The sequence below is a fragment of the Trichoplax adhaerens genome, genomic scaffold (assembly GCF_000150275.1).
Source record: "Trichoplax adhaerens TRIADscaffold_1 genomic scaffold, whole genome shotgun sequence".
Taxonomy (NCBI): domain Eukaryota; kingdom Metazoa; phylum Placozoa; class Uniplacotomia; order Trichoplacea; family Trichoplacidae; genus Trichoplax; species Trichoplax adhaerens.
This window is the reverse complement of record NW_002060943.1, coordinates 11,601,596-11,626,949: the sequence shown is the minus strand read 5'-3', so window position 1 is coordinate 11,626,949 and position 25,354 is coordinate 11,601,596. Positions and strand designations below refer to the sequence as shown.

The following is a 25,354-nucleotide window of genomic DNA, read 5'->3' as shown; positions in this document are numbered from 1 at the left end:
CTTTAAGTTAATCAACAATTAACTAGTAACCCACGAATCGAAATAAATTTATCCCTAAAGCAACAGTACACACTTTAATCAAGTTAATAGTTTATTAAACGGACGTAACAAGGATGTATCAGTTGTTATTGATTTGAGCTTGATAAAGTTGTACATGGAATCTATAGCAAGACCCGCTGTTACTCTACATTGTCGTTAAAGAATAGATTTGATTTTGAGACATCCTTAATTTTTAAGTAAATGATTCGATGAAATCTACCGATGTTTACCTTTAAAGTAATTCCATTCTAAATAATTATTACTAGCAATGCACTTTCGAGCTAGATGGCATTATACTATTTACTTAGATCGACCATGTTTACGATGATTAAATGAATACATCATGAAACTTTTCGATTTTGTCTATAAAATTGATTTAATACGCCAATACCTGATTTAAACCTTTCTTTTATATATCATTACTAATTAAGACATTGATAAGTAAGCCTGTAAAGTAAAAGGAGAACACAGAAACATTCCATTGTTACTGACTTTAAATTTACTTTAATGCCATTAACTTATCAGATCTTCTACCATCTAAAGTATCATTGTACAATAAGAAATCTAATATACAATAAATTATACTGGTAGCACCGCAAAGCTCTCAAGTTTGAAGATAAAAAGTCACCCGAAGCTTCTAGTGATTGGATTCTTATCATTTACTAACAGAATCAAGCCATACGAAAGTAAATCGAACTTTATCTTTTTAAAGCATGGTGACGAAAATCCGTGTTATCATTACCGTAATGACCTGTTTCACGATGAGCTTAGCCAACAATATGGATCGTAATGTAGTTTCAGGTTCATGCAATAATTAATTAGTCATCTTTCCTATTTTTATTTCATGCCTATAGATTGTCAATTTCAATTTATTTAGAAATTTAATATGGTTATGATTTAAATCTTTATTCTGCATGCTAAATGGGTACATCAATATGATGATAGTTGAAATTTAGTTCTTGTAATAAAATATTTAAACATTTAATTAGCCACTTTAATTTTGTTAGTACTTTAAATTTGAAAGTAATAATCGCAATTGTCAGTAAAAGGCTGAGTAGAGAGACGAACTGTGCTACATACTGTATGCAATGCTCTCTAGTTCTAACGTGCTTGATAAACTGATTTTTAATATTCAAATCCGCAGGCGTCTTACCAAACCTTAAACGTGCTTTCCAAGTGGACGATCAACTATCAGGTTTAATACAAACATTGTCAATATGTGGCTTTCTACTTTTTGCTCCTATATTTGGATATCTTGGAGATCGGTATAACAGAAATCATGTCATGGCTTTTGGTATGCTGATTTGGTCAAGTGTTATCATGGTATCTTCCTTCATACCGGAAGGAAGCCAAGTATGTACTTAATTAATTATTTAGAGCAAATAATAAATTTCACTCGCCAGCTATTTTCTTTAAAGATAACGTAGTCGATGCTTCTAGTTGCTATGCTAAACTATTCAAACAATACTGAGCTACGAAATTGACAGTGATATATAATAATAGTACAGCCATTTTAGTCCTTTAAGTTAAAAATTCCGCCTGCGACAGTTACTAAATAAACTCCAACCCTTTTGTCAAGAAATTAATTCACAGTCAGTAAAGTAAGGCAATTTATTGGTATCAAATCACGCCAGTAATATCCTTATTTTTGTAGTTGACTAAGATACCTAAAGCAATCTTGGCTACTCCTTAAAGCAGGAGGGTTATTGAGCATGATTCTAAATAATATTCTTGGTATCATTAATACCAAATAAATAATATCTTCTCTGTTTCCTTACAAAGCATTTTTGGTTATTACTTCTACTACGAGCAACAGTCGGAATAGGAGAAGCTAGCTTTGCATCAAATGCTCCTAGCATTTTTGCAGACCTTTTTACGAAAGATAATCGATCACGAATACTAGCTTTGTTTAATCTTGGCATCTCGATAGGAAGGTAGAAATAAATGCGTAATAAATTTATTAATATACTAATTTGATACTAAATATGGGTCAATTTTAACGGACATTGATAATTCTATATTAAATATCCATGCCACACTATTGTCAACAGTGGTTTAGGTTATTGGACAGGAACTACGGTGAATCTAGCCACTCATTCTTGGAGAGCAGCATTTCGAGTGAGTAGACGATAATTTAATAGGATGGCTATTTGCATTGACTACTAGATATAAAGTACACCTAGTCCATATTATTTGACATTAATGATGATACGAGCTTGATTAACCGTAAGTGATGATTCTTATAATCATAAAATTTAATTTCAAAAAGAGTAGAGCTCCAGAAAATGACTACAACCTTTACAAAAATTGAAACTATATTCCAAATATATGTACATTGATGAATCTAGTCAAAAGTATTGAACTTTATTATAAAAAATTCTTTTAGATTGCTCCTTGTATAGGAGGTGCAGCCGCAATTGTTTGTGCACTATTTAACGCTAATCCTCCTCATGGTGAAGCTGATATCAGAGGGCAAATTTCAAAAAGCGGTCATGGAATAAAACCAACATCACTTAAAGAAGATATCATCGATATTATTATGACGTAAGTCATGAGCTATCGAATGTAAATTGAATCAAGTGTGCAAGAAATCATGACCATTCAATTCATGTTTCCCATTTAGAATATTTAATATCTTATCTATAAATCATTTAAAGAAAAGCTTATGTCTTTTTGATTTCATGTATTGAATAGAATTGCATGAATGATTGATATATAACTAATAAGTACTGATTAATTGCGTCTAATCTAGTTGCAGACAGCAAAGTTCTTATGGCTTATTGCCTTGAAATTGATTGAATTTATGCAAATTAGTCTAACTTGCATACCTAATTCTTCATATTATCAAATCATATTTGCATTCCTACTACATTTTACCAGTAATTTGAAAATTGTTTAAATTTTGAATATTCCCATAGAAAGACTTTTATATGGACAACTATAGGATTTACATGCCAACTATTTGCTACTGGAGTAATGGCATTTTGGGGACCTTCTATTATATTTTATGTAGTTATTAGCTCGAAAGGAACAGCAAACTTATCAACGTATGTTATTTAGTGTGATCTTAACTTACTATTTTTTTTTACTAAATACTAAACGCAATGAGTCATATTAGAAAGAAAGGCTTTATGTTTATACAGTATAACAATCAGCATTCATAATTATAAAAATAAATTTTAAGGTCCTTATAAACTAGATGCTAAAATTAGCCTAATTTTCTTGATGTTGCCGAAAGGATCGGTTCAATTTTTGGTCTCGTTCTTTGCATATCCGGTATTGTGGGAACGATGCTTGGCGCTGAGATAACTAGATGGGCAAAAAAACATGGATATCAATGTGCTGATGTTATCCTATGCGCAATAGCATCTGGTGCCTCAGGAATTTGCATCTATGCAGTTTCAATACTGATTTCATATAATATGGCATTAACTTGGGTGCTTTATTTAATCGCCAAACTATTAGACTAATCGTACCTGTATCCTATCAAATAATTCTGTCCTAATCATACAACATTTTTTCTTCTTCATGTATTTAGGCTATTATTTTTGTAACGTTTATGTTTTTATGTATGGTATGGACACCAATTCTAGATATAGTATTAGTAAGTTTAGACTATCCTTCCTCAATTCACAACATTAATTTTTTATACCTAATATTTGGCTGTAGTTTCAGCCCATATCTTCATCGTATAGTTTATTTATTGTTATCGATTATCTATCTCTCCTTTGAATAGTATACTATTATCCCAGCTCGACGATCTACTGCTCAAGCCTTCCAAATAACAATCTCACATTTATTCGGAGATGCATTTAGCCCATACGTTATTGGTGCTGTAAGTCATTATAAATGTAATTAAAAGTAAAATTTAATTTCTTATCTTAATGCACAAATAACTTAACTAAAGGCTGTGTACGTGTACTATGATTATTACATTTTACACTATTTAGATAGCAGATAGTATAACGACAAGCAAGGATCCTGTTTCTCAATCATATGCATTAAGATATGCAATGATGGCTAGCCCATTTTTATGTATCATTGGCTGTGGCTGTTTCTTAATTGCATCCTTTACTCTGGTTCATGACCAACAAGTTATGATATCTAGAATTATCCATATCTCAAAAGCTTACAGCGATCCTGAGCGCATAAATAAATTGAGTGATACAGAAGTGGAGGTTTGAATTGAAAATATATCTTAAGTGTATTCTGTAATTAGTAACGGTCCCTAATAACTATTCTAAATTATTAATAATTAGGCTGCAGAATAGATGACTATAAACAGATATTACCAATAATTACTTCTTTGTATAGAGATACTTGACACTTAGCATGGGTTTTATAATTACTGATTATATACCGTAATAGACTACCACAGCCTTTTCTATGTGGGATAGATCTAATAATTTTATAACTTTGATGTATCAACATGAAATTAATATTATGACCCACTAATGTCGTTAAGTAGTTTTAGTTTACCTGGCTATATTTCAATTTACATCTTTTTTCATTTTTATACTGTTGGGCATTAATAAACCATATAATATTGCTGATTAAAAACTGTATACAACACTAGATCTCATGTATTGTTTTTCTCTTATAGAAACTTCCAATTATTGGCTACGAACCAGCAAAATAAATTAAGTCTACCGTAAATGCACAAAACCAACAACAGCAACTGAAGAAATCTTAACCATTAGACATAATGTAGTAGTAAAAAAGGTTCATATATCAATAAAAAATAAACTCATATACACTCGATATATCGTAAAATTAAAAGTTATGCCATTCTGTAAATGTACAATATTCATAGGTGAAGCAAAACCAAAAATATAGCAACCTCCAACATATAAATAGCTTTTATTGTGAAGTACTTTAAAATTACTAATAGGCGCCAACTGTAAAAAACTTCTTAGAACCGAAATGTAAATCGCAATCGCAGCTGTAAGGAAACCGATAGAATAATTTGAAATTAAATTGCGAATCTGAACTAAGTTCTTAGCTGAAAACCGTATGTAAATGAACCATGGTATACAATAAAAACGATTAAATCGTGATATTTCAGAATAGGTGTCATTAATTAATTATATATATGTAACATGCACGAATAGGTAGTTAGGTATTAAGCAGGTACAGTGTAGAATGTGGTAAGCTAAGTATTTTAGCCATCGGTTAGATATTATTACGTCTTCAATTGATTTGATCACTAATTTTTATTAGCAGAATAGAAAAATGATGCTATAATTGATGAGCTTCGACTTAGTAAACTGTCCTTTACGATAACTGACTAGTTTTTACAAAGGGTTAAGGCAAATTAGTCAATTAGGCGAGCAATTATTACACTAATCAATGATTAAACTAAAATACGGCTATTTACTACTAGGATTCGTAGTTGCATCTATTAAATGATGCAAAGATACGCATTCCGTACTTTGGTACTTGATATAGACAGTCATAAATAATAACAGTGATCAAGTTAATGAGCTACTTCTGTACTACAATTTCTACCAAACGCAATATACGGCTCAATCTAGTGACAAACGGATCATACTCAGTGAATTGATAATCCAGTTTGTAATCCATATTACTCTTTTGCTTTATTATCAGATATTGGAATTGAAAATAGTCTTAGCAATGAATTTAGTATATGTATTTCTAGTATACGATTTCAAAATTAGGATTATCGACACTCATCCTAGGAAAACATTAGGAAGATTCTGACAACTTTAACCAGCTATTATAACGACTAAATTCATGGAATGGAAGTATCAGATTTTCATTTTTAAGCTTATTGATTACAAACACTATTAAAGAGGAAATAGAATTTCATAAATAACTGTAGAATATAGCAACTGCCAAATTGTTCTGATGCAACTATAATAGGGTAGGAGCCTTTAATAAACCGTAATGATCATGGAAAATTTCACAAAAAGGTAAGTATAAAATTGATGTGGTTATGATATCTCTGTTATTCTCCTACGTACAAGATTAGTCGTATTAACCGCAAGAAAATACTACAGAGTAAATGTATCATCGGGAATTATTCAGTGCTTATTTGACTGTTCTTAGTAAAAGAATGCTGCTCTTTTCCTTCATGTATCTGCAAAATAGGATTGATCTGTTAATTACGTTCAAATAACATTTATATTTCGAAAAAACGATAAGTTCATTGTCTTTCAGTCAGATTCGTAACAATAATTCATATGTAGTAACTCAATTTTCAGATGTATTCGATATAATTAAGTTTACTTACTCTATGAATGGATACATCAAGATTTTTTACTACTACATTCAAATATCAATTAGATAACTCAATATCGTATCTATGTCATATGCTAGGGCATTGAAGAATATTTCTCATCTCAGCTAGATATGACTGAATCAAGGACACAATCACATAAATTGTTTATAATGCCATATGTACGGTATATATCTACACACGTATAAATACAGTACATAGCACGAAACGTACTTACCGAATTAGACGGAACGATTGATCTCTGCTGCAAGTTTTCAACTATTTCACGAGATTCTTTTAAAGTCTGTTCCATTTTTGACATTAATAGTGATTGTTCTCCGGTCTATGTTAAGAGATGCAACAATGAAAAAGATATATAATTACGAAAGATCTTAGATATTCTTGCTTGAAAGTTCGCATACTACTGAAGTACATAACCGGAAATAACGCAATCATAGAGAAATTATATGAGCTTTTCTAAGACTGGTTTACAACTACTTTTCTGACCTGACTTTTATCCTGATTCTCATTTGCTGCGTTGCTGCCTAAACTGCCATAAATAGCATTATCCTCTTTAAATGATGATGATGCACCATCTATAATAGAACATTTGACCAAAATAATCAAAAATTATAATTTAGTTATAGATTATTTCAAAATTATAGTAGCCCATGATCTAGGGGAAAAATTTACCTTCCAGGTCCTCGGCATCTTCAGTACCTTCATACTATCAATTGAAATGACATATTATTAAAAAAGTAAAATTCCTAGGAGAAAGCTATTAAATAATAAAGAGCAATTTCGCTAACTAAGTAGTATTGTACTGCCAAATGCTCTAGAATTCCTTCAAGAGTGACAATAGCAGTTATGTAAGCACTTTGAAATGAAAAACTCAACTGTTTCATTCAATTTGCCCTTAGAATTATCTTCCAAACCCATCATATTTGGTGATGATGCTTTATGAATAGAGTTAAAGATATCATCACGACCACTAACATTTAGTTCGTTGTCGATATTACTTGTATCAAACGTCAACTCGGTCCCAAGCATTGATGCTCTGTCTCTTGATGTTTGATAATTAAGTCGAAGAATTGACAGATCCCGCTGTTGTCGATCATACACCTAATATGATAGTCCGTGTAATACAATACAATACCTTCAATTTGTTTGTAACTATCGACCTGATGAGTTTGTCTATATATAGCTCCAACACATATAACTAAAAATGAATGAATGAAAACTGAAATCGCCCTTTAATTTATCAACTATATTAGTATGCAGACAAACCTGGCGAAGATTTGCTAATTCTGCATCTGCTCTCTCTTGTTTAGATCTTTGTAACTCAATAAGTTGTTCTTTTCTCTTGTCTCGCTCATCTACACAAACACCAAAAAAATTATAAGCCTTTTTATATTGATCTTCGTAAAGAAAGCTCTAGTAGCTCTAAATTATTATTTAGACGAAAAGGAATATTTATTGAGACTTACTTGCTAAAAATAACTCTTTCTGTAAAACTGCCACTTCTTGCTTGTTCTGTGTTACAATTAAAATTTTTTATGTACTTTAAAGACATGACATAAAACAAGAATCAAAATACTTTAAAACATTAACGTTAAATTACTTTTGACAGCTCAGCTTGTGCTTTATCACCACTTATGCACTGTTTTTCAATTTCATCTTTAAGAAATAAACCAAACTGTTACAATGATAGACAGTTATATCAATTTCAACTCTCCTAGTTATGCTATTAACTTTACTTCTTAATTTTTCAACTTCTTCCTTAGCTGCAGCAGCTTGTTGTCGCCATTGAGCAAGATCAGCTCGCGCAGCTTTTTCTGACCTAGTACACTCCTTTCATTTTATTTATACAACGATAAAATTATGGTTAAGTTGTATCAATTTGTACTTGCGAATAAAATTCTGACACATGTACCATCATGATGATCTGATCACAAATTTAAAAGGAATAAAATACGCAAGATATAAAACTGTTGCAAATTACCTCACACATAATTTCTAATTTCTTGAACTTTTTCCTGAGATCGTTACAAATCTTGTTTGCTTCCGTCAAATCATTTTCCTAGATGTAAGAAAATTTCATCATTAGCAAGAAACCTTATTTGTATATTAATAAAAGCTAGCTTAATTGAAATTTAAAGTGGAAGTTGCAATGCCCACCTTCAAGTTAAACATAGTAAGTAATTCTTGCTCACGAGCTTGCAAATGACCAACTGAGGTGGATAAGTCTCGTAGAGAAGTAGATAGGGTTTCATTTTTTTCCTATGCGTATATCATCGATCATGTAAGAAATTTTTTGAAAATGTTTAATTTCTACTCTACGATGCAACACGCATTAATGGAGTCATTGTAATTAATTATCGTAATAGTCCACCTCTAAATCCTGACAGTGTTGTGATGATAGATTGGCTTGTTCATTTACTTGCTGAATTTTTCTCTAATTATAATGAACGATATAGATTTTGAGTACCAGTTTCTTACTGGACAGTAGCTAGCTAAAACATCTGATGATAGATATTTTGAAAGATTTAACGGAATACGATTACCTGGGCGTCTTCGAGTGCACGTGATTTAGAATATTCTTGACTCTCGACAATTTTTATTCTAATAACAGTAAGATACAATATTAATAATATCATTAAGTCATTAACCCTAGCAAAATTGTAGATAGGATAAGTAAATTTCATATCCTCACCTCGTTTGTAACGATTTCACTTGTTCTCGTCTATGTTTAAGTTCACCCTCTAGCCGAGCACACTTATGCTCTGATTGCCTCAACTATTGTAAACAATTTTGCGTTAAATAGAAATCTCATTATTATTAGCCATTTAATTTTTGACTGAGCTTGTAGTAATGTAACTGTTACTAATATTATGCATGAATTACCTTGTTATATTTTAAGCTACAAGTACACTCCACGAATAGAGTTAGTAACTCACACTTTATTACAAGCATTTAAGATTTCGAGGTTTTTCGACTTCGCATTCTACGTACACATGACTACATTTCATATTTCGCACTATTGCTCGTATAATCATTAGCTAGCTCACTAACTATAGATTGGTCTTGCAGAGTATAGCTATCTGCAGGAAGTTCTGAGTTCATTTTTTTACGGTATATTAAGCTACAGTATTACAATGACTACAATTATGCTATTACAATATTATAGATATTTAATATAGTTCGTACAGTAATATCTAAAATACTATTTATAACTGACCCTTTCTCTATCTTCTTCCCAGACTGCAATTTCTTTCTGATGCGCTTGAACCATATCATTCAATTCCCTAACGGATAGCATTCAATAGCAATTTAATTAGTTAACTATTAGAGTCCGTGACAACGATTTAATAAATTTACTTGCCTATCTCTATCCTTTAATTCAGCTATTAGTAACTGTAATTCATGTCGTTGTCGTTGAATTGTCATAGTATCTAATTCAGAAGCTGCATTCTAATAAAATTATAAACATTGTATGTCCGAAAGTTTAATCATTCTTATTATTATAGTTTGTGAAAATAAATCGTTACACTAGCGACTATCAATTTTTCTATTGACACTAAGCGATATAATATTAGTATCTTAAATTTTAGGATAAAAATATGCTAATACGAGTTAACATTAATACTCGTACTTCATTAAATAGCTTATAGAGTATTTATCAATTGACACATACCAGCTTAGATGGCGATATGTTAAATTCCTCTTGCGTTTTATTCAAGCTGCTACTGTTAGATTTATCATTATTATTTTTGGCAACTGAGCCTGAGGCCATATTAGCTATACTGATTTGGCCTTGTAGAGCAGTTATTGATGATGTTGTTGGCGCTATTCGATTAGTACCAGTATAGCTATATGTTGGTGAGGATGTGCGATTAATTTTAGGCACATTACTTGGTATAATACCCACATTTCTGTTATTGGAATGAGGTCGATTGGTGCTTGATGATGTTGCCATTGGTAATATTGACTAAAAGAAGCGATAAGTAAACGTTAACAACACGTTATAGAATATCTGATTGCATAGCTTTAGTTTCATAAATGATATAATCCGTAGCGTTGTTTTATTTTCTCTATTAAACTATATAACAATAATAATTAGCGGTATTTCATAGTCCAATCAGTTACGAATATCTAGTAAATTAAACACTAAGTAACTGACCTTGGAAGTATATCCGAGAAATGTTTCTGTATCACTACGGCTGTTAATGTTATCAGAAGCTGTAAAAAGTTAGACGAGTTAACGTATTATTAAACAATTGATGGTAAATTTTAATGGATTTTTGCTGCCTGTATGAAATTTTAAACAATAAGAGTGATGGATTTATTTCTTCCAATCATGGATAATAAGAAAATAAAACGATTACACTACGTCGAAAATAGTTAAATATTGATGTTATAATAAATAATGAAGCCTTAAAGTTTTGCCTCAATGTAAATTTTAATTAAAAGTAATCTGTGTGAATATGTTATAATAAATTTAATAGATTTCTAATAAATTAGGACTTTAAAAGCGAAAAAATCATAATATAGCATAACCTGCTAATAATTATTGTGCAAGCAAATAATGAGTGCAGCCACTACGTTTTATTTGTACCTCTATATTCGTTACGTAAGCTATAAAACGATCATTATATAATTGTCAGGCCAGACCGGCAGCAGGTGTACGCGACTGAATCGGACTATTATTATTTCTGGACAAAGTACTAATTGCTATTTTATCAAACAAATTAATTTCTTTTTTACTCTACTTAGCCAAATCTTGGTGAGTAGGCAATTTGAACAACAAAATAAATGTATTTCGCTAATGGGGAGGTAGCTTTCAATTTAAAGACAATTATGATGAACTGTTGTATGAGGCTTAATTTTTACCCTTACATCTGATGTCTGCAGTGAAAAATTATTCAAAGAATTTTGAATTTAATTCTATAGAAGGATAGTTCAAAGCGCTATTTCTGACACTGTATTTATCCAACATGTAACCACTAGCAATATTCATATCGTCTCATACACATTAAAATTCCTAATCTAACTAAGTAAGTTTTTTAATACATTCTTTCCCCATAAAATTAGATAAAACAAACACATTAAAGGAATTAAGCTAACTTGAGATCAATAGCTATTTAAGCAAACAAATTTTTAGCTGGTAATTGTAATTTATATCACCTTATCATAGCAATGCACGCATATGAAACTTAATTAGAATCGAAAATTTTAAAGGAAGATAATAATAAATCAATATTAAGACGGATTTTAAAAAAATTTTCTTAATTTGAATTGATCAATCCCTAAAATATGTATTTGTACGAACTAATCAATCAAATTAAAAATTTTTTGTTTGAATACAGAATCAGTGAAGGTATTAAGATTATAGCATTTAGACAATAAATTATAGTCGTATAATAAATCGAAATGTACACTCCATAAATAATAAGCAAAAAATAATACAGTAGTTGTTAGAAAATCTCCTCCATTGACACTTTTTCATTGTACTAAACTATAAAATTTGCCTAACGTACGTAAAAGTATTACTTATTAGGGAGATGCAACCTAATTATTACCAATTGGTTTCTAATTTATATTCCATTAAAGATATCCGTCTATACATTAATTCTACTTCAGGAAGACTAAGTCATGATAGACAGTTGCTAGTGTGTATTGTATAACATATTATACATACAAATTGTGCACACGCACAGGCTACAAAGTCGATCATAATTGATATTACAAGCAATTAATCTATCTAAAACAACTGAGAATTTTTGCTATCTACTTCGATATGTATGTCTATGCTTAAAATTTTTCATCAGTATTATGCTCTTTGCTAAATTACCAGCTATCATTTCAAATTCACCTAAATAGAATCGATTAGCAACTAATTTATTATTATTAGAATGTCTTGCACCTTTTAAACATCGTCGAATTCATGAACATTAATTGATTAAGAAATACTGCATGTTAGTGTTACTGGTAATGAAATTCTTTCTTACCTAGCTGAAATCGTTGCGATGTATTCTTATGATTAAAAGCTAGTTGTGCATCGTTAACTTCTCTATTTTGAAATGGACTCTCCATATCAATCTACATTTATTATAAACAAACGCTATTAAATGGTGAAAAAATATAAGACAAGAACAGTATGAATTATAATTATGTAATAAAGATTACTTCATCCTACTGTTGTTACGATCTATCTTTCCTATTTTAAGTTATATAATACGCTGCTACTATATCCTCCTTGTATGCTTTATGTTGAATATAAAATTTGGTAATAATTCTTTAATACTATTACCAAGCAATTGCGCTTTGGAGGGTTCGTTAATTCTTGAATCACTACTGCTTCACTAGCTACTAGTTATTTCTTATACTGCAGTATGACTACGCATTAGATAAGAATTAAAATAACATTCCATACCGCTACTCTGTTATTTTGTACATATCCAAGATGGAATGCTTGATTTTCGATGTTCTGGCTACGAAATAATTGGACGTGATTCAGATATATAGAGATGGCGATTTATTTTATGATGACAGCGTTTACGTTAATAGTACTATGATTGACAACGATGTCAATTTTCCCGTAGGTGTATATGTATATGTATAAAACATATATATATAATATAACACAGTATACCGTTAAAGTTACTGTATAGCATATAGACAATGATTATACGGTACTGTATAATTCGGTATATAAGTTCCCACGGTTAATATAACAATTTCAATCCGGTATCAATGTAGTAGACTGTTATACTAGTTTTAGTCATAAAATTTATCTATTGATATTACAAGATCGTATGCGTTTACAGTTTTTTTCCACCTATAATCGCTACCGGTTAAGCAATGATATTTGCTGATGTTTGGTGACATGTACAGTCTTTCTTCAAAACAAAGGAAGACTATAACAAATATGATAACTCTACGTTACCTCATTATCCACACATACTGCACAGTGGTATTAATATAGTAGTTTACTGTGTCAACATCATGCCTTGCAGGACTCGCAGAACTGTGTATTTGCTATGTCCTTAATCTTAATCACTAGCAATTTTTTATCCTCAGTTTTACATTCCAAGAGTGGAACTCATTCTGGCTCTATTACACTAGCCCGTAAGGTGTTCTAAATTTTAATGTCTGTAACACTGAAATAATCCTTTCAGTCGCTGTCAGTCCTCGTTTTCTTGTAGTAGTGCATACAACGACTACTGAACAATACTAATATCGCTTTTCATTGCCATTCTGTATTATAATATTAATACTCGCATGATATAGTTACTGTTTAGTAGCAGGGAAATTCGATAAAATATTTTCAAAGTTACGAAATTTCAAATCATTTAGATTAAGAAAAATTCATCAGAATAATTGTCATTCTTGGTAATTTTGCTTGAACGTTGCCTAGCAAACACCTCTTCATTTTCTCTCATGAAGCGCGCATGTCGCGAAACGATTTTTAAACTAACCACGACTAAAATCCTGCGTTCTGATTGGCTATTTACGAGCATACCTCAAACAGTCCAATACAGTATACTGTACTGCAGACTACAGTACTACAGTACTGTACACTAATGTGCAGCAACCATAATGACTTCTGTAGAGCTATTCAAAAATAATATTTCGTTTGTCGATGGAAGAAATGAAAATTGCGGTCTGCCGGCACATCGCGAGGCAGAACAAGTCACGTAATAGGCGTACAGATGTAATAACCAAGCATAATTTCATTAAAAAAACATTTATTACTACCAGAAATATTCAGATATGAAATACTTCAGATATGGAATAAAATTGAAGATACAGTAAAAGGAAATGTTTGTAAATTCTCGTACGGAATGCTTGTTATATCGTGCGAGCATTAAGGAAAAGTTTTATGAACCAAAATACAGTATACAACAGTTGTCTGAGAAATCTGTATAACAATTTTCTTGTAATTTACTAACAGTGAACGCTCAACTATGGTATCTTGCCTCTTTTACCGTGGTGTTTATCGACATTGCGTTGTAGAGCTAAGACGATATGTTGAAATAATACGCAGAATTGAATTATTGCCATGCACCACAGCAGAACTGATCTCCTGCTTGTAACGCGATATTGCAAATATAAATACTAAAATGAAGCAGTATTATACACGTATGAGTTGTCTAAATTCTACTTCTATTTGAATACATTTCATCAGCTATGTCAAGCAATCTGTACTGTCTAGAAACGTAAAAGCATTCGCGTTTAATGGCAAGCAAAACGGGATGAGTTATCGTTATCGGATTGTCGCTTCGATGTACGCGTACAAGTTGCATGTTGTCTCATTCCAATGAAACATTCAACCTATGCTAGTGTTGATAATACGCATAGGCCGATCGATATCAGACGCGTCACGCTAACGCTACATCGTTCACAGAATACATACTATATTATGTATATCCACAATCTCATTGGCTGAGCAACCCAATTCATTACGTGCGTCAACGATACGACAACTTTCACAGCGCTACATCCAAAGCTTATCAACAATGCGATAACTCATCCCTAATTTGGACGTTGCAAACAGCACACGCCTGTTCAAGGTTGAAGTGCCTTATTGTTTTAGCGCAAATGTAGAGTCAACTCTATTTATGATAGAAAGAGATTGTGAATTTTCACTTTTTTCCCCATTGCAAGAAGACATTAATTTCATGATCGCCTTTAAGGTGGAATATTTTGTGAATACTTTGTAAGATAGAGAGCCAAGTGTAAGACAGTTTCTATCAGTGATTTCAACTAAAATTATTCTATGATATTAATTTGAAATCGAGCAGCGCATTATTGGAATGGAATAACAGTAATTGAAGTGATCTTCACATTGCTTATCAACAATGCGATAACTCACCCCCTAATTTGGACGTTGCAAACAGCATACGCCTGTTCAAGGTTGAAGTGCCTTATTGTCTTAGCGCAAATGTAGAGTCAACTCTATGATAGAAAGAGATTGTGAATTTTCACTTTTTTCCTCATTGCAAGAAGACATTAATTTCATGATCGCCTTTAAGGTGGAATATTTTGTGAATACTTTGTAAGATAGAGAGCCAAGTGTAAGACAGCTTCTATTAGTGATTTCAACTAAAATTATTCTATGATATTAATTTGAAATCGAGCAAGCACATTATTGGAATGGAATAATAGTAATTGAAGTGATTTTATTTTTGATCTTCACATTGCTTATCAACAATGCGATAACTCACCCCTAATTTGGACGTTGCAAACAGCACACGCCTGTTCAAGGTTGAAGTGCCTTATTGTTTTAGCGCAAATGTAGAGTCAACTCTATGATAGAAAGAGATTGTGAATTTTCACTTTTTCCTCCAAAGAGATTGTGAATTTTCACTTTTTTCCCCATTGAAAGAAGACATTAATTTCATGATCGCCTTTAAGGTGGAATATTTTGTGAATACTTTGTAAGATAGAGAGCCAAGTGTAAGACAGCTTCTATTAGTGATTTCAACTAAAATTATTCTATGATATTAATTTAAAATCGAGCAAGCACATTATTGAAATGGAATAACAGTAATTGAAGTGATTTTGTTTTTGATCTTCACATTGATGAAAATCTACGGAATAGGTCATCATGAGCATCACTCAAATCTCTTCAGGAATACGTAAAGGTAGATCTTTTCTTTAACCGTCTTACGACATTCTAACCGAAACCTTAATAATCGAAAATTGTAGTGCTATAAATGTATCTACAACTGATATTGGATAGACACTAATACCAAGTTGAATTATTTACTTTTTCAAGCTCAAAATAGTAATCCATGTGCCTTACGTTCAACGGATGAACTACGTACGCAGAAGATCATAAGTAGAGAAATTTATGATTATGCGTATATATTATATTATTATAGTAGTCGTACTTAATCGACTAGTAGAAGAGATTCTTCATAAAAGATATTAATTGATTTTCTACGCTCAACACTTACAAGATTTTTTATGAGCAATTTTCGATTATCTAAGATCAGTGCAGTTATTAAAATAATAAAAAAATTGATATCATTTGAGCCTATAAGATTGTATTCCAGCCAATGCTACTATTGCGTATGGCATAGTATACTCGTACTGTTGAAAATTACCCTTGCTTAACAAAGTGATTTCCTTTATGTTTCGCCTATGTTATATTTTATAGCGATAAAATTTCGATCCTTATTTCCTTTTTCGGATTTTAATCATGTCCAATCAGAGGTTATGAATGACGTAAGTTTGAAGTTCAAACAAGTATTTCTTGACTATAATATACTTTCTTTAACTGGCCTTTTAACTCATTTATTCTAAGGTATTATATTCCGATAAATCAGTTATAGTAAGTGCTCCCACTGGTTCAGGTAAAACAGTGATTTTAGAGTTAGCGATAGTCCGACTAATGGCTAGTATGAAAGTTGATAAACCAACAGCAAAAATCATTTACAGTAAGCATAATAATATTTTGGATAAATATCTGATGTTAGAAAATAATATTGCCATAGAAATTACAATGATTATTAAACTTCTACTATTTGATATCGATCTTCAATATCGACAGTTGCACCGCTAAAAGCATTATGTAGTGAGCGTTACCTTGACTGGTCAAAGAAATTCTCTCCACACAAGTTGAACTGCGTAGGGATGACAAGTGATACTAGCGTAGAGGATTATTACCGTCTGAAGAAAGCCAGTATTATCTTAACTACCCCAGTATGTATAGCATGTGCTAGCTAGCATATTAAAATTGACATAATACCACGATATTGACTTCTTTATTTATTAATTAAGTAACTCGTTTTTTCCCTTAAAACATAAATTAACTTGTAAATTGCAGGAAAAATTAGATATGTTAACAAGAACGCAAAATCGTGCAATCATAGAAAGAGCAAGCCTTATACTAATTGATGAGGTTTCCTTTATCAAGCCATTGCTATAAAATCATAAAATTTGCTTTCAGCCAATTATAACACTAGTTTTAATCGATCATACATTAATGCAACATAAAAACTTCTGAATAAGTAACCCTTACTCTTTCACAGTGTGAGGGAAATTAATAAATTAATTTTGCTACGTTATAAATTAAAAGATCCATATTCTCAACGATAACACACGCGGAGCAACTCTAGAAGCAGTGATAAGTCGTATAAAAGCATATCACATCTCAGCGAACGACAGAGGATTTGCTGCTGAAGAAAAGCTTCGCTTCCTAGCAATCTCTGCAACCATTCCTAACGCACAAGACGTATGTAGAAATTCCGAAGTTAATTATATTACACATTAGCTTGTAATAAATTTACAAGTACAGTTTTTGAATAAATCTAATTTCATTTTTATCTTAATCTAAACACCCGTTAGTAGTAGCGTTTCTGTTATTATTTAATTTTTAAGATAAACAAATAATGCCCTACAAGTACCTGTATAGTTTCTTGTTATGTATGAAGCAGAAATTATCGTTTGTCTAGATATCGAACGATCTGCTCTTATTTCCATATACAGCGTTGTATCGATCATTTTATAAAATTGAATTAAGCGTTGCCATTAATGTACAGGTGGCTGAATGGTTAGAATTACCAAATTGCAATTCTTCTTACTTCAGGTATGTAAGATTCATCGGTGTTAATTTGTGTTATCTTAATATCAAAGCCATAATATTACCTTTAAATAGAATTGATGACAGCTACCGACCTGTACAATTGAAGAAAGTAGTACTAGCTTACGAACCTGAAAGTAGGACTACATACCAGTATAATGTTCTCCTATCTTATCAAATAGCTGAAGTACTATTAAACTACGCTGACTCAAAACCAACTCTTATCGTTAGTTATTATTAATTTGTAAATGCCGTACTTATTCTATAATAACTATGATATATCATTCATAACTTTAATTAAAAATACTCATCAATTTTTATATATTTATTTATACCAGTTTTGTAATTCCCGAATAACAACTGAAAATGCTGCACGCACTCTGATGAAGGATGCAAAATTTACAACTGATCAAGAATCACTAAAAAGGTTTATTACATACGTTAGCAGATGCATTCTAGTAACGACATTTCAGTGCTTTATAACGTTTTGTTATAATTAAAACATTAATTTAGGTTGTACAAGGAAAGTCAAAATATAAAAAATAAAAAACTACAGGGTATTCTAGAATATTCGATTTAAAAATTATCAAATAATAACGTAATTCGATTAAACTCCTTCAAGTATTAGTATATTGCACGTAGAAATTAATGTTTTAAATTTTTAAGTAACCGATATCTGTATTTATTTTACTCAATTGCAATAAATTAAGACTGCTTGCGTAGAGGAGTAGGTTATCACCATGCTGGGCTAGACTCTCAGGAAAGAAAGATACTTGAGTCACTGTTTTCCTCTAGCGTTCTTCCTGTCTTATGTATGTTTATTTAATTACTGATAAATACCATAAATACGTTATGCTATATTAAATATAGGTGACCTATACCGTACATTAGCAATACAAGCCTATGTGTCAATCAAATAGTCTTCAGTTTGTATGATTGCTATCTATTGCATCAGATATTTTAAAGTAGGTTAATATTAGTTAATACTTCAATCCATCTATCAGAGCTATAATACACTTTAGAATTGCATAATTACTGCTAATGCATATAATCTCCTCTCATTCCCTCCTTAACTTATCGTACCGCTCGTTTAGCTTACTAATACTATTCAATACTAATGAAATTCTATCAATGATATTTACGGTAAATTTACGAACATTATCATATTCATCACTATAATATTTTGCCGATTTCAAGTTTGTACAAGCACATTATCGATGGGAGTAAGTCATAAAACTGTCTTTTCAATTGCAATATACCTAAATAAAATCTATTCATGTTATTCAATTAATGGATACTAATAATTATCTAAACATTTACTTACTTCATATATTAGAAATAATTTTAATAATAGGCTCACTATGCATTATTGTTGTCAGGTTTAATTGTTAATCAAGATATCTCATGAATTTCTTGCCAAGGTAAACCTTCCTGCTCACTTGGTGATAATTATGTCAACTAATCGATACGACGGTGCAGAGTACTCAGAAGCACAGATAATACAAATGATTGGAAGAGCGGGTAGGCCACAGGTACTGTAGAGATTTATATTATAAGATTAAACAACTATAAATGTTTAAGGGAAGGTGTGTTACAATTTCAAGTTCGATACCAAAGCGATTGCCGTAATAATGACGAAGCCAGTCCTAAAGGTTGTCAAAGATGAAGATATATTATCACTATCAGGCTTTATATAAAAATCTTTCTTATTTACTCATTCACCAAGTTGATTATATGCTCAATATGAACTGCCTTGCACTCATCACTGAATGATTTGTATTTCCAGGACAAATATGAGACTCTTATTTTAGGAACCCAAATGATTGAAAGCAAGTAAGAAACATTTTTCCTATTAACTACAGTTTCGAATGGAATGATAGCAATCACAACAAGTAGGGAAATTCCGTAAGATCTTTTAACGATGAGGTTTCTAAACAGCTTACATCGTAACCTAAATGAACATATGAATGCACAAATCGCATCCGGAGCTATCAATAATATTTCTCTAGTCATGAAGTGGCTGAAGTCAACTTATCTATATATCAGAATGAGAAAAAATCCTTCATACTATTGTAAGGAATTAGTCCATGAAATTTTACTAAGAAATTCCTGGTACTAAAATTTTTTTAGCTTCCAGAAATCTCACTACTAAAGAGGGAATTGAGAATGACTTGCTGAGTGAGTCTTTTTATCATCATCTATACAAAAAGAATGTAACTTTTGCAATTTCAAGGAAATTAAAATATTTGAATGCAAATTTTATATTGATTTTTAAATCAGCAACTGATTAGATTTTAAAATTCTTTGCAGAGCTTTGTCAAAACAGTCTTTCAGTACTGTTGGAGGCCTCTATGATCAATATAATAGATAACCTATATATAATTCCAGCAGGTAGTACTGTAATTGTCACCGATGCTTAGGTAACTGGTCGTTACTATTTAATCTAGCGATTGTTTTAGCAAAATATTTGCAGTACGAAGCACTTGCCTTTAAAATTTTACCCATGTTCTAGATAGGCTCAGATTGATTAGTTATAAATATGATATTTCATAATTAGATGAAGGAAAAATTATGGCTAAAAACTCACTCTCTTTAGAGACTATGAAAATTTTGATGAAAGCGTCCAATGAGAATACTATGGCTGTAATGGTAAGATTTTAGACATAGGGCTTAAGTTTTAATTAACATACTGAGAGGAATTAAACAAGATTGGATCTATTTTAGATCATGACAATTTCGAAGTGTCCAGAGTTCGGTGAAATACAGCTAAGAAAAGGCGAAAAGAAAGATTTAAATAATTTAAATCAAAGTAAAGGTCCCCAGTCTATTCGGTAATAGCTGTATTGGTTTAGATAATGATTCCAATGATTACGATGAAAAATGCAAACGCAGATCTAGCTACAATTCTTATATTAAGATTTATTCATAATACGCGTATATCGCAGTTATTTAATAAGTGTGTTAAATTTTTTAAAGGTTTCCTATGAAAGGGAAAATCAAGGATAAATTCATGAAAATTAATAGGTCTTTACTAAGATTTTAATTAATTTAATGCAATATCTGCTCGACCATACTACTTATTTGAAGATGGAAAATCCAAATATCCTATTTTTTACAAATCTTAATATATTAACGAATATCCATATTATCCTGTTGAAAACTATCATTTGGTATATCCTGCAATTTCTGTACCGAACAGTCTTATTCAAGCAACTTTTGATAGCATTGCCATTCCAAATTATTTGGCTGCTGAAACCGCGGTAAACAGATTGCATGTTAATTTGCTACTCTAAATTAAAATTAAGCGCACGTATTTATCTACTATTGAATTTCATATTATGCATCTTATTAAAGACCATACTTCAGACTGGTCGTAGGCTAGCTAAAGGTGGGTACAATCTAGTAAGCTCCATAAATGCCTAAACACAACGAACAATATATTTCATGGAAGTTTTTTGTATTGCTAACGTGGCTTTCAATGCTTAATATTCATACAGGGCTCTATCAAATTTCTTTAAGGAAAAATAATTATTATGCCTTAATTTGCACTGCTATCCTTCTTAAATGCTTCAGAGCCGAGTAATTTTTAAATATTTTATCTAGTTTTACATTCTATGTATTCGTACTATAGAGACTTAATATGAAGTATCTCTTTTATAGATTATGGGAAAATTCTCATTTCGTATCAAAACAAATTAAGTACATCGGTATATGCAAAATCATGTAAAAAATATCGATTCAAAAAACGTAAATGTTTCAATCTAATCTAAAGTAGATTCAATATTAAGCTACCTTTCTTAAAATACTAGGCAACAAATATGCCGCAGCTCTAGTCAAAGCAGGATTAATAAAACTCGATTTAATTGCAAGTGCAAATCCAAGTAAAATTGAGGCTGTAAGATACTGATGTACCTTTATGATAACGTATTAATTAAATCAGAGCCCTAAGAATTTTACATTTTGCGATTTCTATACAGTTATTAAGCAGACGTCCGCCTTTCGGAAATCAGGTAATTTTGTTTACTGTAATAAAAAATGAAAGATAGTGCTTCGAACTATTGGCTTCATTTATTATTATTATTAATTTGATATGATTGAATTGTGATCTAAATAGTAGAAGTCAATTCAAAATACCGGTACTAAAAATTGTTACAGATGTGAATATATTAATATATCCATAGATTTGTGATGCTGCAGCTACTTTTCCTAGATTCGCAATAGACGTCAAACAGGTATTTTTAATATAAGATATTAAAAAATCTCTGCAGAGGATTTAACTTGTATCAAAATAATACAAGAAACATTGGATGCAAATATGATAACCTAACAATTAATTTCAACCTTCAACAGAAAATCGACTCCCACAAAGAAAGATCCTGTTTGACACTAAGTATCACGGTACTTAATGCCAAAACGTTACAGCGATTAAACAGAAACGGAATAGTACCTAGCACTACTTTACTGGTTATTGGAAGTAACTCTGAAATTTTATATTGCCGAGAATTTTCGTACGTCGACAATGTTTGACGTTCATCGCATTATATAACTTCTACTACTTTTCCAAGTACTTTTATAAGGAAAATAGACTTAAATCAGTCATCTCTGGCATAATTTTGCTCATTGACTACTCATCTATAATACTTGTTACCGCAGTACAAAGTTCTTAGTTACGGAAGTGATACATCAAAGAGACATCATCCTACCAAACAACGATAATATATCTGAAATATATTTGGATTTAATTAACCTAACTTATGGTAAAATTTATACTATTTAAGACGCCTTTAATATTTTTAATGACATATAATGGAGGATACTTTAATTTGTAGATAGATAAATTTACATTGAAGTTTTACGTCGCTTAATTACTGTAAATGTATTTTAAGCTTAATTGCCAGTGTAGTCAATAATATTGAGGTGTATTATTTTTTTATATATATATCACTTTGGTAATATTATTAATCTCCTTTCATAATTTTCTAGTTGGTTTAGATATCCATAAAAGAATGAAGTTGGCACATGCTTTTCAAATGAGTCAACCTAATTGTAATGGAAAAAATTTTCAGACGGAAGAGGTAATATCCTTGTAAATTTCAGAAATGGCAAATCATTCATTGCAACACTTATTCTCAGGCTTCATTGAATTAAATTATAGACCTTGCTGGCAATGTCTTCCAATCAGTTGGGTAAGTCATCAGATAATAACCAAGAGTTTATATCTACAAATTCGTCGCTTAGTATTTATTCAATTTTGCGCAAAAATATGGAAGAACTATTCACTGAAAAATTATCGTAGTCAATCAGTAATTTAGTTGGATATAGCCGGCATTATTAAAGAAAACCAATAATGTATACAGTTAATTTAAGAGCTGAATTAAATTTTTAAATCTAGTAATAAAGTAAGGCTCTAAATAATTATAATAGACCTAGGATTAGGCTTACAGTAGATGGTTTATTTTTGTTTTATCTGCTGCTTTAGAGAAAATACTATCAAACAACTCTTCCGAATCAAAGGTCCGTACAACTGTTCGAAAGATAATAATATAATCATATTTACATATAATATTTTATGTAAACCGTTAGTTTAAATACTCTAGCAGATTCACAATACTTGTGTGGATTGGTTTAAATGTGCACTATAATAAATTTAAAAGTAAAATATTTTCTAATACTGGGATGTGAATATTTTAACAGCAAAAAGCAATATCTCAAACCGTGAACTGCAAGGGGACAACATTGTTAAATCATGGTATATCTTATCTATAGAACGGAACACCCTGACTACAGCTTAAGTTTTTTACTAAGAAAATGAAAATTTTATTTCACATAGTAGTTTACTTTTAACCTTTCATAGTGTCATTTATTTTAGGCAAGCGAATAAAATCCCAAGATCATAATCGCAAAGCGACCCTTTGCAGTAAATATATGCCTTCGGTGGCTAATCGAAGGAAATCCTTGATATTAAAGGTACTACTTTAATCATTTTACTGAAAATCTTGATGTTGGCTGATAAATCATTATATTTGAATATTACGATAATTAGGGAACAAAACCAGGCACAAGAGGTAACCATTAAATTTTAAAATCGCTATATAGAAACTTGTATAAATGACTAGGTTTCACCTTATGGCAAATCTGAGAATTATAAAAATGTTGTAACGTGTCAAAGTACATCATATAAGCAAATATACTAAAATCTTTTTAAAAGTTTCAAATAACACTTAAATTTGTCAATTTACGGATATAGGTCTTGAATTTCAAAAATATCACATCGAACAGGAGGATCACGGATCATGCTTTACTAACTTACATCAGATGTATGAAGCTATGGATTAAGTTTCTGTTAATCCTTAAACGAAGTGGTTCAGTGATAGAAAAATGATTTTATTTTTACCATTACCATTACGTAAAATTCACATTTCGATAATTTCCGTTTCAAAAAATTGTAGATTACAAATAACAATTTTTATGGGAAAGTTCGCATGACTTGTGATACTTATCAGATTTGTCATATTTCTTAAGTCAAAGTGTAGACTTCGGCTTACGCAAACTCGCAAAGTACAATTTAAATAATCCTGTAGTAGAAGAAATACGCAGTATCGAAGATCAAGTACATAACAGCGCACATATCAGTATGGTCGGTAAACATTCATATGCTACTGATCTATCCAGAGAAGGTAGGTAAAAGGAAAGTACATGAAATAATCACTAAATCCAAAATATAGAAGGTCTCCCTTTGTATTTCTTGAATTGATAGACTAAATTTAATAGTGAAGAATAGTTCAGTATTCATAGTATCGGTATGTGTTACACGTAGGCATCAATTATACTGTTATAACTCGGCATATATCTTTATAATGAATTTATAGTATCCTTATTCAAGTGCCAAGTTGAAAATCCGCTGCCTATTGTGTTAGCTGAAGAACCGCCGTGTAATAAAACTGTTTATCAAGCATTAATGAAGAAGTTTCGAAGAAACGCAGAAAATACTCCGTAAGAAAAACCTGCATTCTGATTCCCCTGATTAGTTAATGATAACAAACCTTTAATCATAGGACTCTATACCTACAATGCATGCCTTGTTTTCTCGGCATGCATGGGATTAATTTCTTACTTCTCAACTATCTCAACTATTGCATACGTATTTCGCTTTGCCTAACAATTTTTTTCAAAAGTGGTAAAAAGTACAGTAGTAATCTTATAGCATAAATAACAATTAATCAACATGATTATGTAGGTGTTCTCCTATTGAAAATTCTCCAGTGTCGGATGATGGAAAATATGTGGATGAAGTCATTGAAGGCGGTTTGTTGACGCTGTTATCATGTTTATGAGTAATAATTAGTGATCATCTGATAATTTTAAACTAGTGATTTCATAGCTTATTAACGCTTTGCTTTGATGAATTCCTAGATAAAATCTCTTACGATTTACTATCATCTGAGGTACATATCAATTTAAAGGCATTCACAGAAATATTTTGATGT

The 25,354-nt window shown here is 31.1% G+C and overlaps 5 protein-coding genes across 5 annotated transcripts; 4 read left to right on the top strand and 1 right to left on the bottom strand.

Annotated features, from left to right (window-relative positions):
- Positions 1–785: 785 nt before the first annotated feature.
- On the top strand, positions 786–4,678 carry TRIADDRAFT_52690 (uncharacterized protein; the record flags this gene model as incomplete). The annotated part of the gene is made up of 11 exons (XM_002109016.1): positions 786–840; positions 1,184–1,392; positions 1,822–1,973; positions 2,091–2,157; positions 2,426–2,583; positions 2,958–3,086; positions 3,278–3,476; positions 3,578–3,643; positions 3,776–3,874; positions 3,990–4,217; positions 4,643–4,678. The coding sequence occupies 11 exons, from the start codon at positions 786–788 to the stop codon at positions 4,676–4,678; spliced, it is 1,398 nt and encodes a 465-aa protein (XP_002109052.1).
- Positions 4,679–6,079: 1,401 nt separating this feature from the next.
- TRIADDRAFT_52689 (uncharacterized protein) lies at positions 6,080–12,370 on the bottom strand (the record flags this gene model as incomplete). The annotated part of the gene is made up of 19 exons (XM_002108292.1): positions 6,080–6,139; positions 6,516–6,620; positions 6,785–6,873; positions 6,971–7,004; positions 7,274–7,399; positions 7,565–7,653; positions 7,765–7,810; positions 7,899–7,954; positions 8,035–8,128; positions 8,280–8,357; positions 8,456–8,557; positions 8,842–8,899; positions 8,991–9,073; positions 9,516–9,582; positions 9,693–9,748; positions 9,972–10,265; positions 10,458–10,516; positions 12,129–12,149; positions 12,286–12,370. The coding sequence occupies 19 exons, from the start codon at positions 12,368–12,370 to the stop codon at positions 6,080–6,082; spliced, it is 1,602 nt and encodes a 533-aa protein (XP_002108328.1).
- Positions 12,371–15,887: 3,517 nt separating this feature from the next.
- On the top strand, positions 15,888–17,558 carry TRIADDRAFT_52688 (uncharacterized protein; the record flags this gene model as incomplete). Its single annotated transcript, XM_002109015.1, has 6 exons — positions 15,888–15,924; positions 16,443–16,510; positions 16,590–16,638; positions 16,836–16,987; positions 17,112–17,186; positions 17,364–17,558. 6 exons carry the CDS (start codon positions 15,888–15,890, stop codon positions 17,556–17,558), a joined length of 576 nt encoding a protein of 191 aa, XP_002109051.1.
- Positions 17,559–20,438: 2,880 nt separating this feature from the next.
- TRIADDRAFT_52687 (uncharacterized protein) lies at positions 20,439–24,203 on the top strand (the record flags this gene model as incomplete). Its single annotated transcript, XM_002109014.1, has 14 exons — positions 20,439–20,516; positions 20,592–20,698; positions 21,067–21,127; positions 21,222–21,255; positions 21,677–21,762; positions 21,845–21,877; positions 22,049–22,099; positions 22,218–22,341; positions 22,851–22,942; positions 23,023–23,053; positions 23,347–23,381; positions 23,816–23,932; positions 23,984–24,035; positions 24,115–24,203. The coding sequence occupies 14 exons, from the start codon at positions 20,439–20,441 to the stop codon at positions 24,201–24,203; spliced, it is 990 nt and encodes a 329-aa protein (XP_002109050.1).
- Positions 24,204–24,501: 298 nt separating this feature from the next.
- On the top strand, positions 24,502–25,351 carry TRIADDRAFT_52686 (uncharacterized protein; the record flags this gene model as incomplete). The annotated part of the gene is made up of 4 exons (XM_002109013.1): positions 24,502–24,544; positions 24,737–24,860; positions 25,105–25,172; positions 25,281–25,351. 4 exons carry the CDS (start codon positions 24,502–24,504, stop codon positions 25,349–25,351), a joined length of 306 nt encoding a protein of 101 aa, XP_002109049.1.
- Positions 25,352–25,354: the final 3 nt, after the last annotated feature.